This window comes from Castor canadensis, chromosome 5, assembly GCF_047511655.1.
Source record: "Castor canadensis chromosome 5, mCasCan1.hap1v2, whole genome shotgun sequence".
Lineage (NCBI taxonomy): Eukaryota > Metazoa > Chordata > Mammalia > Rodentia > Castoridae > Castor > Castor canadensis.
In genome coordinates this window covers 134,130,698-134,150,029 of record NC_133390.1, presented here as the reverse complement: position 1 = coordinate 134,150,029, position 19,332 = coordinate 134,130,698, and the positions used below count along the sequence as shown (strand labels likewise).

The 19,332-nt window shown below is 41.6% G+C and overlaps 1 protein-coding gene across 1 annotated transcript; it reads left to right on the top strand.

The window, feature by feature from the left end:
- The first annotated feature begins 1,123 nt into the window (after positions 1–1,123).
- Positions 1,124–14,821, top strand: LOC141423109 (cystatin-13-like). The gene is made up of 3 exons (XM_074072401.1): positions 1,124–1,351; positions 12,626–12,739; positions 14,738–14,821. Exons 1-3 carry the CDS (start codon positions 1,124–1,126, stop codon positions 14,819–14,821), a joined length of 426 nt encoding a protein of 141 aa, XP_073928502.1.
- Positions 14,822–19,332: the final 4,511 nt, after the last annotated feature.

Sequence of the window (19,332 nt, the reverse complement as noted above, 5' to 3'; positions counted from 1 at the left end):
TTCCACAAGACAGCCCCACTTCAGATGGTGATAACAAGTGTAGGGGGGATGTTCCCAGGTTCACCATGTTTCTGCCCAACATGGCTACAAATTGGAGGCTCCCTCCTCCTAGGGTCAGTAATATCTTAGTCTGTTTTCTATTATTATAACAGAATATCACAGAGTGAGTAAGCTATAAACAATAGAAGTTTGTTTGGATTGTGGTTCTAAAGGAAGGGGAGTCCAAGATTGAGGGGCCACATCTGCTGAAGGCTTCCATGATGCATCATAACATGGCAGAAGGGAAAACAGCTGAAAGAGACAGGAACTTGCTTTACAACCAACCTGCTCCTGCAAATGTTAACCTGCTCCAATTAGCTATTCATGAAGGTTGAAGAGGTGGGACCTGGCAAAGGTCCTAATACTGTTATAATAGCCATTAAATTTCCAAGAGTCTTGGAGGGGACATTTATAAAGGATACAGATGAGCAACCCGATAAAGAGGTACGAAAGGCAGGGAAGGAAGGAACATGACTTTCACATCCTGTCCTAGTGCATTACCATCCCCGAACTCCCAGGTGTCCACCAGTCTGGAAGTGCTCCCAACCCTGTCTCTTATTTTACGGAGGCTCCATTATGCAGGCATCATTGTTAAAATCATCAGCCATTGGTGATTAAATCAATCTCCATCCACTCAAAGTCAAGGATGGAGCTGAAAGTTGCAATCCTCTAGTCACAGGGCTGGTTCCTCTGGCTACAAGCCCTGACCTGATGTTATCTAGGGCTTCACCAGAGTTTCCTCCTTAGCATATATACTTGGGCATGACTGGAAGGGGCTTGTTAAGGAGAACAAATCTGCTCGCATCTCACCCCATCACATAGGAAATCCCAAGGATTTTAATGCTGCATGCTTGAAACTGGGGATGAAGATCAAATATCAAATATTTATTTCTTATTATATTACATAATCACAGCAATGTTAATAGCAGTTCCTTCCTTTTAACCCACAGTAGTACCAAGAGGATCAGGGGTTAAGGGATCCACGCACCTGCAGAGGCAGCAGGGCCCTCCTGGCCTACATCCACTCCAGCCAGCTCTGGAAGGACAGAAGAAGCTTCGTGGGTTCCTCCTGGGCTGAGGTGCTATGGCTAGACCCTGCCAGGCCCTGCTGTTCCTGGTGGTCACTGTGGCCCTTGGGTCCAAGAGAGTCCATGCATGGGGTTCAAAGGAGGTGGTGAGGCCATTTGAAGACATCTCCCCAAAGTATGTCTATGTACAGCAGGCACTCTGGTATGCCATGAAAGAATATAACAAGGCCAGCAAAGACCAGTACAACTTCAAAGTGTTGGAAATTCTGAAATCCAAGGAGCAGGTGGGATAAAGCATTTGCTCTTTTTTTCTTTTCCTTTCTTTCTTCCTTTCTTCCTTCCTTCCTTTCTTTCTTTCTTTCTTTTTTTGGTGGTACTAAGGTTCAAATTCAGAGTCTTGAGCTTTCTAGGCAAGGCACTCTACCACTTGATCAACACTCCCATGTTTCTTTTTTTTTTTTTGCTTTATTTTTTCAGATAGGGTCTCGTAGTTTTGCCTGAGGTTGGCCTCAGACTGCAATCCTCCCACATAGCTGGGATTACAGGTGCATACCATCAGGCCTAGTTTATTTACTGAGATGGAGTTCTCACTAATTTTTGCCTGGGCTTGCCTCAAATAGCAATCCTCTGGATCTTGGCTTCCCACGTAATAGTGATTACAGGTGAGAGCCACCACACTCAGCCAGAGAATTGGCTCTTTGCTCTTTCATTCTCAGTCCTCAGCCAGGGCAAAACTCAGTATCCATGGATGACAATTGCAACTAGGAATGGAAAACATGGCCAAAAGATGCCTCTAGTCAAAATATATTAATTTTAGTTTAGAGGGTTTAGAATGAAAATTAATTTCATTCTTTATTATTCTGAGATAGTGACAAAACATAAAATATCCATTAAAATAACTTAAAACTGGTTAGAGTTGCATCAAAAAGTAGAGGTCAGAGCCCAGAAGGCAGCTTGATGGCACCAAGGTTGAGTATTGTCCATGTGAGTAATGGCAGGGATGGATGATAACACAGTGAACAAGAAAAGAGACATTGAGTCCAGCTGGCACTGGGAGAAGGAACCAGGGCAGATGGGAAAATGCTTTACAGAAAGCAATGCCTATTCAGGGTGGAAAAGAAATGGCATAACTAGAAAAGTATCTTTTGCAACCATCAGGATAATGGCCAGTTCAGGCAAAGATAATCAATGACTTCTACATTCATTGATGAATGTGAGAGTGTGGGGGTGAATCACTGGATGGATTGCTTTTTACAATTATTGTTGCTTAATGATGGGACACATTCTCAGAAATGTCTTTAGGTGATTTCCTCATTGTGTGAACATCCTAGAGTTCACTTACCCAGGCCTAGACAATCACTTGTCTTCAAACATGAAGCATATGACATTGCTACTGGCATCACATGGCAGACTGCTTTATGGTAACCATTTTTATAAAGAGAGGGTGCACACTCTGGGATAAAAAGTATGGTATAGTAAGTACATAAACCAATCACACAGATTATTCATGTGACTGGCAGTGTAAGTCAGTTTATATCAGCATCACCACAAACACTAGAGTAGTGTTCTGGGCTGTGACCTTAACAACGGCTATGATGTCACTAGACAGTGGGAATTTTTCAGCTCCACTCAAATTTTACAGGACCACCTTTGTGAATGCAGTCCATTTTTATGGGGCACATGACTGTAGTTACAAAGAGAGAAGGACACACTGACAGGGCTTCTGCTTAGCACCTCCCTCCCCAAGTGCTCATCACCAGCACTGAGACAAACTGCCATCAAATGCTCTGAATGTGGTATTCTGAGAGGCCACAACTGCACGCATCTATGATATTCCTGCACAGAGTACACACCTCCAATGTAATCATGAGGAATAATCAAGTCCATATTGTGAGACATTTCATACTTAGAAATATCCATGTCATGATAGAAAAAAAAAACCTGTGACCCTCGCCTCCATTAAATGAGACTTAAGAAACATGACAACTAAATGCAAGTTTGGCCCAGTGTTATCTCCTGGAATTAAAAGAAAAAAAACTATAAAGGATATGACTAGGACAAGTGGGGGGATTTGGATGTGGACTGTGTAACAGAAGAGAGCCTTGGATGAATGTTGAATTTTCTGAGGAAGATGGTTGTACTGTGGCCAGCCAGGCCTGAGATAGTCCACTGAAGGAACACAAATTACATCAGGCTGCTGACTCTGAGCAATGAAGGGAGGCAGAGGTGGGTAGGGAGACAGTAGACTAGGCTTGTGATGGCATTGACACTCCCACAGAGACCTGTGCTGTTCTTTCTTCACTCGTCTCCTTCCCTTCAACCTTCACTGTTCATCTACATTTAATTTTCACTGCCAGGCAACCCTTCCCGGTTTCCTGCTTTCTTACCCAGGCAGGAGAGAAGTTTCATTTGGATCTGCACCCCTGTTGTACTGGCTATTTGGCTCCTCTTCCATCTTGCTACCCACTGTGGGATTTTGGCTCTCTCTGTTTCTTTGGTTGGTTGTTGCTTGTAGGACACCTGTGGCCTGAGTGTGTCTCACTAATGGTGAGTATTAAGTACCCTTTCATGGTAATTAAAATCTCATGAACTTGAATGCTGCTGGTGTCTCAGGCATGTTCTTAGCAAAGTTCCCACTTTTTTTGGACCAGTTCCACTTTCTTGGATTCCTCTTTATCTGTGATTTTCTTTTTACACAAATAGAGATGTTTCTGCTCTATAGGCAGCTGTTTTACAATCCAGTGGACTACCCATATATCTCAAAATTATATACCACTTTGTATTGTTTGCTGGTTTTCTCATGAATGTACATTTTGTTTCTCAGTTTGCTGTAAGTTCTTAAATACTGGTAAGACTCCAAAAAATCAGATGGGAATATGTTCAAAAAGAGACTGTAACATGACCATTTAAAATTTTGCAATGTTCCAGTTACATGCTCCTGGAACACACAGAGAAGAAGGATAAATTTAAAAATGCATAATTTAAACAAAAAATAGTTCAAAACAAAAGCAAAAAGACAATCTGACAATGCAGATTAAACTTAATAACATACACATAGGTCTTACATACAGAACACAACCCCATTCTATTAGGTGATTTAAATTAAAAGTGCAAAGGTCTTTATCAGGGCTTAGCCAAATCTTGTGTGCTACCTGCTTTTGAACAATCAGTAATTGTGACAGGGACAGTGTGGCCCACAAAGCTTAAATCCTAAAATATTTACCATCTGGATCTTGAAAAAAAGTTTGCATTGCCTACTCTGTTTCAATTTTTTATATTTGAGGGAATTTTCTTTAATTCTCTTGACATTTATTTTAAAATTATTTTTAAGATGTACAATGTAGGGTTGTTTTGGGAGGGCTGTTGAGACTGGGGTCTGAACTCAGCCCTTCACTCTTGCAAAGAAGGTAGTCTACTGCTTGAGTCACACCTCCAGTTCATTTTGCTCTGGTTATTTTGGAAATGGGGGTCTTGAAAATGATTTGCCAGGGCTGGCCTCAAACTCTGATCCTCTCAATCTCCTCTCCCAAATAGCTAGGATTATAGGTGTGTGCCACTGGCGCCCAGCTCAATGTAATGTTTTAACATAAATATAAATTGTGCAAGGATTGCCATAATGTGAGTATATGGGGTGTGTGTGTGTGTGTGTGTGTGTGTGTATGCTGGTGGCAACATTTGAGGTCTATTCTCATAGAAAGTTTCAAGTATACAATCAAATGATTATTAACCTTAGTCAGTGTGCTGACCCCATGGCCTTCTGGGGTTCTGTAGGAGATTCTATGTGGTGTGAATGCTGCTGCACAGGTGCACCTAGAGCCGCCTGAGCAGGCCTGATGATTCTAGAATGTTTTCTTCATGTCAGATTCAGTTGTTCACAGCTCACTCACTCGGTTGTACAACTTCCTAACTAGGTACCACTTTCTTCCACCTCCCAGAGGAGAAAACTCAGGCGTGGGAAAGATTATGCCCACGGTGTCACAGTGAGTCAGTAGAAGAGCCGAGGTTTAATCCCAGGCTGCTGTGGTCAGATAAGTATCTGGCAAAAATTTTCTCCCATACTGTGGGCTGTCTCTTGAATCTGGTGATTGTTTGTTTTGCTGTGCAGAAACTCTTCAGTTTGATGCAGTCCCATTTGTTCATTGTTTCTCTTAGATGCTAAGCCTTTGGAGTTCTGTTTAAGAAGTTGTTTCCTATGCCTATCTGTTCCAGTGTATTTCCTACTGCTTCTTGGAGTTGTTTCAAAGTTTCAGTCCTTATATTAAGGTCTTTGATCTACTTTGAATTGATTTTGGTACAGGGTGAAAGACAGGGATCTAGTTTCAGTCTTCTGTATGTGGATATCCAGCTTTCCCAGCAGCATTTCTTTTTTTTTTAATTTTTATTTTTTTATTATTCATATGTGCATACAATGCTTGGGTCATTTCTCCCCCCTGCCCCCACCCCCTCCCTTATCACCCACTCCGCCCCCTCCCTCTCTCCCCCACCCCCTCGATACCCGGCAGAAACTATTTTGCCCTTATCTCTAATTTTGTTGAAGAGAGAGTATAAGCAATAATAGGAAGGAACAAGGGTTTTTGCTAGTTGAGATAAGAATAGCTATACAGGGAATTGACTCATATTAATTTCCTGTGCATGTGTGTTACCTTCTAGGTTAATTCTTCTTGATCTAACCTTTTCTCTAGTTCCTGGTCCCCTTCTCCTATTGGCCTCAGTTGCTTTTAAGGTATCTGCTTTAGTTTCTCTGAGTTGAGGGCAACAAATGCTAGCTAATTTTTTAGGTGTTTTACCTATCCTCATATCTCCCTTGTATGCACTCGCTTTTATCTTGTGATCAAAGTTCAATCCCCTTGTTGTGTTTGCCCTTGATCTAATGTCCGCATATGAGAGAGAACATAAGATTTTTGGTCTTTTGGGCCAGACTAACCTCACTCAGAATGATGTTTTCCAATTCCATCCATTTACCAGCAAATGATAACATTTCGTTCTTCTTCATGGCTGCATAAAATTCCATTGTGTATAGATACCACATTTTCTTGATCCATTTGTCAGTAGTGGGGCATCTTGGCTGTTTCCATAACTTGGCTACTGTGAATAGTGCTGCAATAAACATGGGTGTGCAGGTGCCTCTGGAGTAACCTGTATCACAGTCTTTTGAATATATCCCCCAACAGCATTTCTTGAAGAGGCTGTCTTTTCTCCGTCATGTGTTTTGGGCTCCTTTGTCGAAGATCAGTTGGCTATAGATGTGTGGGCTTATTTCTGGATCTTCTATTCTGATCCATTGGTCTTCCTATCTGTTTTTGTGCCAATACCATGTTGTTTTTATTGTTATGGTTCTGTAGTACTAATCCATGAGTGTGGAAGGTCTTTCCATCTTCTGAAGTCTTTTCAATTTCTCTCTTCAGTGGTTTATAGTTTTCATTAAAAAGCTCTTTGATTTCTTTTGTTAAATTTATTCTAAAGTTATTTATTGTTTTTAAGGCTGTTGTAAATGGGATTGTTTCCCTGATTTCTTTCTCAGTCTGTGTGTTGTTGGTATATAGAAAAGCTACTGATTTCTGTATGTTAATTTTGCATCCTGCTACTTTGCCAAAAGAGTTTATGATTTCTCATAATTTTTTGTAGAGTTTTTGGTGTCTCTTAGGTATAGGATTATGTCATCTGCAAATAGGGATAATTTAACTTCTTCCTTTCCTATTTAAATCCCTTTTATTTCTTGCTCTTGTTTTTTGCTCTGGCTAGGAATTCCAAAACTATATTGAATAGGAGTGGGGAAAGCAGACAACCCTGTCTCATTCCTAACTCTAAAGGGAATGATTTCAGTTCTCCATTTAGTTGGCTCTAGTTTTGTCATATATAACCTTTATTATGTTGAGGAATATTCCTTTTATTCCTAGTTTCTTCAGTGCTTTTATCATGAAAGGGTGTTGGATTTTGTCAAAGGCTTTTTCTGCATCTATTGAGAGGATCACATGGTTTTTGTCCTTGCTTATGTTTATATGCTGTATTACATTTATGGATTTACGTATGTTGAACCATCCTTGCATCCCTGGAATGAAACTGACTTGATCATGGTGTATGATCTTTTTGACATGTTATTCAATTCTGTTTGCCAGTATTTTGTTGAGAATCTTTGTGACTATGTTCATTAAAGATATTGGTGTATAATTCTCTTTTCTGGTTACATCTTCATTGCGTTTCAGAATGAGTATAATGCTGGCTTCATAGAATGAGTTTGCTAGTGTTCCTTCCCTTTCTATTTCCTGGAAAATTTGAGGAGTACTGGTGTTAGTTTTTCTTTAAAGGTTTGGTAAAATTCAGTTGTGAATTTATCAGGTCCTGGGCTGTTCTTTGTAGGGAGACTCTTTATTACTGTTTCAATTTCGTTGCATATAACAGGTCTATTTTGTGGTTAATATCTTCTTGGTTCAATTTGGTTGGTTGCATGCATCTAGGAATTTATCCATTTCATGTAGATTTTCCAGTTTACTTGAATATAAGTTTTCAAGGTGCTCTGTATTTACTTTCTGGATTTCATTGGTATTTGTAGTTATATCCCTTTTTTCATCTCTGATTTTGTTAATTTGGGTCTTCTCCATTTTGTCATGTTGGCTTAGGGTTTGTCAATCTTGTTAATCTTTCCTAAGAACCAACTTTTTATTTCATTGATTCTTTGTATAGCTTGTTTGGTTTCAATTTCATTAATCTCAGCCATGATCTTTGTTATTTCTTTCCATCTGCTCATTTTGGGTTTGGTGTGTTCTTGTTTTTCTAGGACCTTAAGATACATCATTAGATTGGTTATTTGAGAGGTCTCTGCTTTTTTTAATGGAGGCACTTATAGCTATAAACTTTCCCCTTAGCATGGCCTTTTCTGTGTCCCCAAAATTCTGGTATATTGTATTTTCATTTTCATTGGATTCTAGGAATTTTTTTTAACTCTTCCCTTATGACTTCTATGTGTTTATTTTCTGGAGATTCTTTGTTGTTGAGGTCTAGTTTTATTCCATTGTCATCTGAGATGATGAAGAGGGTTATACTGATTTTCTTGAATTTGTTCAGACTTGCTTTGTGTCCTAAAATATGATCTATTTTGGAGAAAGTTCCATGAAGTACAGAAAAGAATGTGTACTGCCTGGTTATTAGGTGAAATACTCTGTAGATGTCAACCATGTCTATTTGGTCTAATGTGTGGAGTAACTCTGAAGTTTATCTTTTTTCTGGATGATCTATCTGTTGGTGATAGTGGGGTATTCAAGTCTCCCACTATCACTGTATTAGTGTCTATCTGTGCTCTTAGGGCCATTAGAGTTTTTTTAATGTAGATGGGTGCCCTTATGTTTGGTGAATATATGTGAAGTATTGATATTTCCTCTTGATGAATTAATCCTTTTATTAGTATGAAGTGCCCTTCATTGTCTCTTATGATTGATTTTAGTTTGAAGTCTACATTGTCAGATATGAATATAGCTATTCCTGCTTGTTTATGGGGTCCATTTGCTTGGAAAACTTTTTTCCATCCTTTGATTCTGTGCCAATGTTTATTTTTTTCAGTTAGATTAGTCTCTTCTGAGTAACATATGGTTGGGTCTTGTTTTTTAACCCAATTTGCTATTCTGTGTCTCTTGATTGGGGCATTGAGGTCATTTACATTCAGTGTTAGTATTAAAAAGTGCCTGTTGTTTCCAGTCATTTTGTTTCCTTGTTGTTTAGTTTCACCTATTCCTTGTTTATTGGTCTGCTTGCTCAAAAGGATTTCTTCATTCTTGAGTCGCCTGTCTCACTTTAGTTTCTTCTATATGTAAAGGTCCTTTAAGTATCTTCTTTTCCTTGTTGTGGGAGATTTAATTTCTCCTTCAATTAGGAAGGATAATTTTGTTGGATAGACTTGTCTGCATTGGTAGTTGTTTTCTTTCAGGGCCTGGATTATGTCTTTCTATGATCTTCTTATGTTTAGAGTTTGAGTTGAGAAATCTGCGATTATTCTAATGGGTTTGCCTTTATATGTGACTTGTCTTTTCTCTTTTTCAGCTTTCAGAATTCTTTCTTTGTTCTGTGTGCTGAGTGTTTTGATTATGATGTCTGGGGGGTGTTTCTCTTTTGGTCCTGATGGTTTGGTGTTCTATAAGCTTTCTGTACCTGGGTAACTCTCTCTTTCTCGAGGTTAGGGAATTTTTCTGCTACTATTCTATTGAATAGGTTATAGGTGCCTTTAGTTTGTTTCTCCTCTTCTTCTACACCTGTGATTCATAGGTTTGGTCTTTTCATTGTGTCCCAGATATCTTGCATGTTCTGTTCATATTTTCTTAGCATTTTTCATGATCTTTGACTATTTGGGGTAATTCCTCTACTCTGTCTTCAATTCCTGATACTCTATTTTCAGCTTACTCTGTTCGTCAGGCTTTTGATTGTGATATTTACTTGGGATATTGAGTTTATTTCAGATTGATTATTTTTCAGGGTTTCATATCTTTATTGATTTCCTCTTTCATATCCTGGATAGTCTGCTTAATTTCATTCATCTGTTTGTATCTTCTTTGAGCTCATTTCATTGTTTATTCATGTCCTCTTTGAGGTCAAATACTAGCTTTTGTGTTTCTTCTTTGGGTCATTAATCATTTTAACTATTGTTTTTTGGAATTCATTATTTGATAGCTCTTGCTCTACACAGGTGTTTGGATCCTAAGTGGTAGAACTGGCTTTTGATGGACAGTGGTTGTCTTGATGTTTCATTCTGCATTGAGATTTACACATCTGGAGTTGTTTTTTGGTTATGGTTTTAATCTCTTGTACCCCTGTAGCTGGTGTTTTGAGTTTTTTCCTCCTGGAACTCCAGCAGTGTTCCTTAGACAGGGGTATGCTGTATATGTTACCCCTTGCAGGGTTCTTGTTGGGGTGGCAATTGCCTCTTTTCTCCCTTCAGTGAGGCGGCTGGAGTTCTCACTCTTTGATGGGGGATTAGGGGCTCTTCTGCAGTCGCAGTGGGGGAACAATGGGTCTCTGTGCCCTGTGAGAGGTAGGCCTCCTAGCACCAGCAGGGTAGTAGATTGCCACTTGGTGGAGGAGCAGGGATTCCAGCTCTTGGACAGGAGAGACACGATTCTCCTGCAGGGAGGTACAGTGTGAAGTGCTGAGCTTCTGTGTGCATTGGGAAAACAGAGCTTCTGGTACCACCTGCACAATAGCAGGTTTTAGATTTCCTCTCTTCAGTGGGGAATCTGGTGGTTTGGCTCTTTGATGGGGAACAAGGGCTCTCTTGCGTCAGGTACAGTGCTGGGCCTCCATACTCTGTAGGGAGGGAAGCCTCCTTGCACCAGCAGGGCCTGGGTCCCAGGGCTCACTTGGGTGTGTGGTGGCAGAGGGTACCCATGGGACAGCATGGGCTTGAATCATCTGTGCCCACCAGGCAGCTGTGGCCCTGGGGTCTCCTTGTGTTGGGGTATGGGCTTCTAGGGGTCATGGCAGCTACTGCCAGCATAGAACAGAGCCTGCAGGCAGCAGGCATTCCAGGGCCTGATTTCCCACACAGACCTCAGGTAGTGCAGTTCTGTAGGACTGCTGCCCACTTGGGAGAACTGACCCAGCTGGCAGTGGGAGTTTTGGGGCCCAATCTCCTCCATGGGCTTCTGGAAGCTTTGGGCCATGGTGTTGCTGCTGCCTTAAGAGAACAGAGCCTGCATGCAGCCAGAGTTCTGGAGTCTGAGCTTAGTTCTGTTGTGCTGTTGCTGGGAGAACTGAGCCTGCTGACTTGTGCCTTCTACTACCCACGGAGCAATGGGAGCCATGAGACCTGCTTACACCAGGGTGTTGGTTTCCCTGACATTTCAGGGTGAAGGTAACAGGTCATGTATTGGGGGGGAGTGTGGAGCTTCAAGTTCCTGTGTTTGCTGGGCAGTGGGACTTATCTCTGAGTAATGGAGCCTGGTGCTATGCAGCAACTTCAGGGGCAGGGGATCGGGAGTGTTGAGCTGTGGGTCATTCTTCCCATGGTTATTTATTTGCAGAGAGGGCTTTGCTTCTCGCTGGTTATGGGACCCTATGGGTGCCTTTTGGGGTCCTCTGATCTTCCTTTTTTGGGGTAGTTGGTCACCACTAGGCTATAGGAATGACAACAATCCATCATCTTCCCAGGTCTCCTATTGTATACATTTAAGATGCATCACACAATGTTCTGATATAAATGTGGTGAAATAATTACTATAGTAAAGCTAATCAGCATATCCACACAGTTCTGTTTTTGTATGTGTGTATAGTTAGAGCACCTAAAGTTTACTCTAACAAAACCCACAAATATGATATAGCATTATTAATTCTGTGTTCATGTTGTTGATTCACTTCCTAAACATGTTTGTTCTATTCATCTTTTTATTCTTTGGCATCTCCCTCAGCCCCACTTCTTATGCTAAGACACAGGAAGAAAACTGCTTGATCTTATTTATATGTGGAATTTTAAGTAAATGATGCTCATCCTTGTTTCTACTTAGTACTTCTTTGCATGAATATGCTGAGATTTTTTTGTCCTTTCTAGTGCTGATTCTTACCTGGGCTGCTTTGAGGTTTGGGTTGTGAATATTGACACTGAGCACTATTTGTTCAAGTGGAATGAGTATAAAATCTAGAAGTGGAATTGGTGGGTCAAAGTATGCAGATCTCCAGCTTGTCTTCTAACTCCAGATTTAAACATTTCAAATGATGAGGCTACACCCATCAGGCTAATCTCCCTTGGTCAAGGTCACTATGCCTTAAGAATGAATGAAACCCACTGGCTATACTGCAGGGTATGTACAGCATGGGGTGGGGAACTTAGGGCCATTATAGAATTCTTTTGCCACACTCATTTTGTTTCAGTGCCCAGAAAATGTTTCTAGAATTTCTAAAATGTTTACTTTATTTTCTAATTTATTTTTCATTCTTCTGGCACCAGTTACTGGGTTTAACTTGGTCATTATTTTTAATATGTTCTCTTCCCCAAGTCTCATAAATCTTGTTTCCTTGTTGTACATTTCCTACTGTGCAATGATTGCTTTCCACAAGACACTCTGGACAGAAGGTTTGGCTGAGTTCAGTGCAGGTAAGATGCCCTGTGAGGCTGGGATTTGAAGGCTGTGTTATACAGAATGAGGTATGGACTGATAAAACTAACAAAGAATGGAAGACTTTAGAGAGAATCAATATGCTCTCTGGAAGTTTCCATTCTGGCACATGTCAATCCATGTAGGTGTGAAGATGCTACAAACTGTTTATTTCTCAAGCTCCAACAAATGATCAATTAACTTTCCCAGGAAGACATTCTTTGGGGAATAGTTTTCTCACTTTATCTTAGGAGCAATCACTATTACTTTAAAATTAAATACCACAATGAGAGAGGAGTAGAGATAGACCTGTAAAGGTAAGAATCCTTCCTTTCCAATTTTAGCAAAACTTCTGGCAAAAAAATGCAGAAAAGAGAAAGTTCAGGGAGACATTCTTGTCCCAAGAAGCCAACAGTAGGTTTATTTACCAGAAATGATAATTAATACTTTTAAAATGATGTCTATTTTTTAATTACTCATTGACAGGTTACTGATAGTTTGGAGTACTATCTTGAAGTCAAAATTGCCCGAACAATGTGCAAGAAAATTTCAGGAGAAAATGAAGACTGCTTATTTCAAAAGGATCCCCAAATGCAAAAGGTAAGTGGCTGAGACAAGAGAAAATGATGGCCCCATGAGATTTGTGTACCAAAGAGAGAAAACTTATAGAACCAAATCTGCTTTATTTTCTAATTTCCTCTATGAACCCCCCTGTTCTGATCATATTCAGCACTGTGGGTGGCCAGCTTCTAGACCTGGAGCACCATTTCTATTGTCTATTATTAATACCATATACCAGCCTCCACTCCCTCTCCCCACCAACACCAGCCCCCCACACACATATTATGACACACACTTAAAGCAAAGCCACTCCATTATTTCTAGCTATTCTGCCTTCTGAGTTGAGTTGTGCTGGATGACTGTCCCGCCCCTGTGGTGTGTGCTGGAGCAGGAATATTTGAGATGACTGCTTCACTCTGATGCCTGGTGCTTTAGTTGAGATGCTTGATGCATTTTGGCCAAGCATCATTCTTGCTCTGTTTGGGGCCTCTCTACAGTGCAAACTTGTAGGGTGACCAGTTGTCCTGGTTTATCTAGGACTGAGGACTTCCTGGGATGTGAACTTGTCATTGTTAAAACCAGGGAAATCTCAGCCAAGCCACCATAAGTTGGCTATCTTATTCATTGACTTCCTCACAATGTGGTAGTACCAAGGGAGTCAATCTTTTTAAAGAGCCTCTAAGAATTAAGACCCAGTTTACTGCACTGGAAGGGAGAAATGACAGCCATCTTGGTGGATTACCCACTCCATGTGCCATCTACTGGAAGAGATTGATCTAGTAGAAAGCATGGCATGACCATCCCCACTGAAGTCCTTGAAAGAGGGCTCCTCTCAGTGCAGAATCCACAAGCACATGATGCTCCAAACTAGAAACATCTGGATGAGCTCTTCTTGAGTGATTCCAATTCCCTGGGTGCTATATGGAAGTCCTGGGAGACTGTGGGCTGGCCAGAAATTCCCAGCTCAATTGTCCTACAATCCCCAAATAGTCTCCTATGTTCAGTCTTCTGCTTGTTCATGTCAAAACAAGTGACATTCCAGCTATGTTCCAGTGTTACAGGCCTGGGTTCAGATGAAAACTCTCACAAAAGGGCAGGTTCATCACAATGGGGCTGGGCTTAATTAGAAATTTCCTTTCTCATGTTTGATCAGTTAGAACACTTTAGATATAAACTTTTTCAGGTGTTCATAAATATTTTCTAAAAATGCATCTTCATGAAATATATAAGGGATAAAGTGATAGAGGTCCCTCTGGGCCCCTTGGTGTGGTCCCAAATCCCTCCCTCCCTAAGAGTTACCATGGGCATCATTTGTGTGGATATCCTTCATATAAATTGATGCAAAATCTATCTTTCATTCTCTTTCCCTTTTTGATTGCTAATGTGCTATGTGTATTGTGATGCAATTCCATTTTCATCTTTACTTGATGCTGTCATTCATGTTTACATCGATGTCATGGGGGTGTTCTTATTTTATATTTTATTCTATCTGAATTAGGATTTTATGAGAGATGGGCAAAACAAGTGAGCTTATTGACCACCATGAGCTTCTTCTGCAAGACTCTGGGACCAGATATGTGTCTTTTCCCAGCTCTCCAATTACAAGTTTTTTGCTTGGTTTCTGGGTAAATTATGTTCCCTTTGAGGTGTATAGGAACCTACATTATTCTTGTTATGTAGCTTACCCTAAGAAGCACCCACTGGGATGTCAGTATAAGACAGGGTCTCTGAGGGCTACAGGGAAGTGGGTGTATCTGGAAACACACCCACATTTGCCTTTGTTAAACAAATGAAGCCATGGTGGCTCAGACTATAGCAGGTGAATTGATGAGGACCCATCCTGTTGAGTGAGGTTGGCTCCTATGCCCTGAGGTTCAAGGTGATCATCTGTGGGTTTTAGTGGGCATGGATGATTCTGATAGGGTCTTAGCCTCCTGAGCCAAATCCTGGGACCTGGGAATAGAAACTTCTGAACTTTTTTCCCTTTTTCCTTTTTCTTTCAGACAAGTTAATTATTTATTTTTTTGTCTCTTTTAGATGGCTCTTTGCATTTTTGTTGTGAGATCCAAACCATGGAAATTTGAACTCATTATGCTGAAGAACCAGTGCAAAGATATCTAATTATCTTCTAGCACATTCTGCTATACTCACTTCCATCTTAAAGAAGAAATAAAAAATGCTTGCAAGACATTTGAACACCTCAGTTGACCCACTGATTTCATTTTTATGGCCTCTTTTGCGTTTTTTCATGTTCTTCAAGGGCTGGTGCTGAGAATGTGTGGTGCTCTTTTAGAGGGTTGGGCAGCCTATTCTAGGTGGCTGCTTCATCTCCTAGCATGGACAATCTGCTGCCAATAAACAGAAGCTGTTTTGGCACCTCACTAGGCTCTAAGTACAAAACACTGCCCTTTGTCAACTCTTCCTGGAACAGTAACCTTAATTGCTCCAAGCATGGTGGGTACTTTGTGTAAGTCTTGGAGAATTTGGCTGCCTTGGGAGGATCCTGCCACAGATTTTCAGACATCTGCCTTCCCAAGACTATTGGAAAGACACAACCCAATGACTAAGAAACTATTTTTTCCTTTGGTGATGCTTGTGACAGAACCCAGGACCTTGAGCATGCTAGGCAAGTGCTCTACCACTGAGCTACATGTCCAACCCAGACACTTCAGGTTCAATCTGAAGGAAGGAAATTTGGAACAATTTTGAATTGAGGCAGAATAAGTACAAGAGTAATGGTACTTAGAGAGTAAGCTGTGTGTGTGTGTTTGTGTCCAGTTATCACACACACTGATAATTGATGTATCAGTTATCTACTACTGTATGACAAATCACCTAGCAACTTTGTGTCTCAAGTAATTTATATTTCTTGTAGTATCTGTGAGATAGGAATCTGGGAGTGGCTTAGCTGGGTGGGTCTTGAATTCATCTCTCAGACATGCATTCAGACTCGGCTGTTCGGCATGATCTGAAGGTTTGTTTGACTAGAGATCTGCTTCTGAGGTGTCTCACTCACATGGCTGAAGGTTGGTAGTGGCTATTGACCAGAGTGTTCTTTTCTTCCCCATGTGGGCCTATCCACAAGGCTACAGGAAGTTTGGTATGGCAACTGGCTTCCTCCAGACAGTGTTCCAAGAGACCAAGATGGAAGCCACAATAAACATGGTGACCCAACTTGAGACATCATACACTGTAGTCTCTTCCTCATGTTGTTAGATCAGCTTTGGCTCAATGTGGAAGGGGCTTTGTAAGGGCACAAGGACAAGGAGATGAGATTTGGATGAGGCCATTCTGGAAAACACTGTAATGTATTCATGCATGCTTGTATATTGTATATGTGCACATGTATAGGTCTGAACCCAGTCGGGTATACAGGTGTGGAGGGGATGCAGAAGTGAGGATCAAGCACAACAGGACTGGAAAGAGACACTGTCACACCCAGACATTGGTGTGCAGAGGAGAGCAGTCAGGGAAAGGCCAGCAATAGTAGGGTCAGGTTCTACTTAGACACTGGAAAGAAAGAAGGTGAAGCTCAGAGGCCACCTGAGCAACAGCTCTCCTCAAGGGCTCTTCTCAGGCAGGGCCAACTGCCACCATCTGAGCCTTTGTGCCTGAGACCTTTCCCTGCCAAGGAGGGATGGACTGATGTGCCAGGGGGTGTGTGCCCCTGGGAAGCACCCTCAGCCAATGATAGAGGCTGAAGGATGAACACTCCAGCTTTCAGACCTTTAGGAGGTAATTCTCAGGGTGTTTGGCCCAGGGTCTGAGTATGCTCAGCAAAACTAAGCCATGGTTCCCACATTGCTCCCCTGCTCACTCACACATGTGACTTCTGCCCTTCTGATGTTTTCTGTGGTCATCTATAAAAAGGGCACTTGCATTTGAATTTTTGTCTCAAGTTTGGCTTTTGGAGGTCTCAACCTAACAGTGGAGCCCAGGTCCATTGTGAGAGGCAGACTGGGGTCACCTGGTGCTTGCCTGTGGGACATCAGGCAGTGGACACACTTCATTTGTGCCTCCTTCACCTCAGCCAGCAGCTGGGGAAGACAAGTGAAGTGGTGCTCTTCTGTAATCTGCCCTACCTGAGCCTCCTTCCTACCCCCTTCATGCTCATGGAGTTCTGGGGACACTGCCAGAGTAGTTCTTATCATATTCTTTCCCCCTATGCTATGCTGCTACTTACAATACCAGTGAGCTGGACCTTTTCTGCTCCTATCTGCCCTTCAAATCCCAAGGACTGTGAGTGTGCAACACAACACATGCTTCTAGGAACTGGCTCTCAGTGGCTCCCTAGCAAAAGCTGGCCAGCCCTACCTGACTCCAAGAGCAGGGCTCTCTTTGCTGAGCCCTGGAAGTGTGGTCAAACATGTAGAGGGACCTGAGGTATTTGCTCACTCTTGGTTGGTCATTTTCATCCTACCCATTACACCTGTGGTCTTGGCTTGGGTCCAACCAAACCTTCCTGCCTGTACCCAAAATCAGTTGAGTTAGAATTCACAGAGCTTTGATTCAGTTTAACTCTTCTAGATCACTTGGTCAGTGGCCTCCATAAGGCAGGGTCAGATGAGGACTAGAATCAAGACAGTTCTATTGACTCAAAAAATGTTTGAGTTTTATTGACCAGTTTTGTAATGCGGATATGGAGGGAACTAGGTTGTGTGGACACAGCAGCACCTGAGAAACTTCAGTGCTGGCTCTGCTTCCATCAAGGTCTTGTCAGCCTCCATCAACCAGGACAGATACTGCCAGTGTGAGGCAGAGTCCCCCTCCCCTGTGAGATCTTGTTGTTTAAATGACAGCATGCATAACAAAAATATTGGCTTTGCCATTGTGTTATTCTTTTTTCCTTAGCTCATGAATAGTAAAGGCAAAAGAAGAGGATGGAGTAAAAAATCCATCTTGCATGAGAATGCAAATTTGTATAGACATGGAAAATAGGGTGAAGCCTCCTCAAAATATTAGAACGAGAACTACAGAAATTCCATTACTGTGTAAGTATGGTTTGTGTGTGTGTGACTCCATACGTCTAAGAAATACCTGCACTCCCATACTATTCACCACAGTTAAGGTCAAGAATCAACCTAGTGTCCACTGATGAATGAATGGATACACACACACACCCCTACACACACAATGGAATACTATTTGGCCATGAAAAAGAATGTAATCCTGTCATTTGCAGCAAAATGGTTGAAGTTGGAACACACATTAGGTGAGATAAGTCAGGCATGGAAAGACAAATACCACTTGTTCTCACAAATGTAAGCTAAGTTGATCTCATAGATGTAGAGAGTGTAAAAGTGTTTTCCAGAGGCTGAGAAGAGTGGATGGGGGGCATAGAGAGATGATAGTTAAGAGGTACAAGGGTGCAGCTGCATAGGAAGCATAACATCTAGTGTATTATAGCACAGCATGGTAACAATTGCCTATTTCAACATAGCTAGTAGAGAAAACTTTGAATGTTCTCAACACAAATAACAAATAGTTGAGGAGAAGAACATGCCAATCACCTTGATCTGATCATTATACATTGTTTACATGCATTGAGGTGTTAAACTGTGCCCTATCAATATGTATATTATGTATGAATAAAAATTTAAAGATACTTTTAAAAAAACCTCTAATTATAAGCGGGGGATATTCCTAATAGGGCTTGAATGTGTGCCCTTGAAAATTCAGGTTTTGTCAGCATGATGGTATGAAGAATGGGTGCCATTAGACCTTGAAGTTTTCCTCCTTGGGGTGGAGCATCCAGGCCCTCATAAAAGAGGATTTTTGCATCATTCTCCTATCATTGCTTTTCTGTCTTCTGCCACATGAGGACATAGCAAGAAGGCCTTCATAGATTCCAGTGACTTGACCTTACAGCCTTTATAACTAAGAAGTTTCTGTTCCTTATAAATACCCAGTCTTTGGCCTTCTGTTAACACAACAAATGAACTAAGACCTTTCTTTTCCTACGCTCCACAAGGGCCAGGGAGGAGTGAGATTTCCAACCTCATAGCATGTATGGGGGGAGAGGGAAATCTGAGTCTTAAAGAGGAGATTCAGAATGAATAGGACTCACCCTGAGGCTACACAGAAGGCTTGGACTACTGACAGCTGGGAGGAAGTCCTTGGGCATGCACCTTGAGAGTCCCTTCTCCTTCCCAGGCTCCCTGCCACCTACCCTCTTCTCAAGGAGAGAGATGTGGTGAGTCTGCAAAGATCTCATTCTTGTGCTCAGTCCTATGTGTTATGTTTCCTGAGATGTGCCATATGGGAAAGTCAAAGAACATGTCTGAATGTCCTCCAGCAAATGGAGAAATGGTGATAGTGCAAAATAAAGGAGTGTATGTGCCAAGCAATTTAGAACTAATTAGATTTACTATTTTCTTCTCCTGCTTCATTTAACTTCAGCCACAACCATGTAAGTAAAGGTTGTCACATCCACATAAATGACCCTGAGAGAGAAGTTAAGAGGTAGGAGATAGCAGAGTGGGATAAGAACTCACATTTCTGGAGAATGAGGAAGCTCATGACCCTATGCTGCAGTCTGTGCTTTTCTCCTTCCTGGGGTTGGGGCACTGGCTACTGCTGAGCAGGTGTTCCCAGCATGGCTCTGGCCCTATTCTCTGAATGGCATTTGCCCA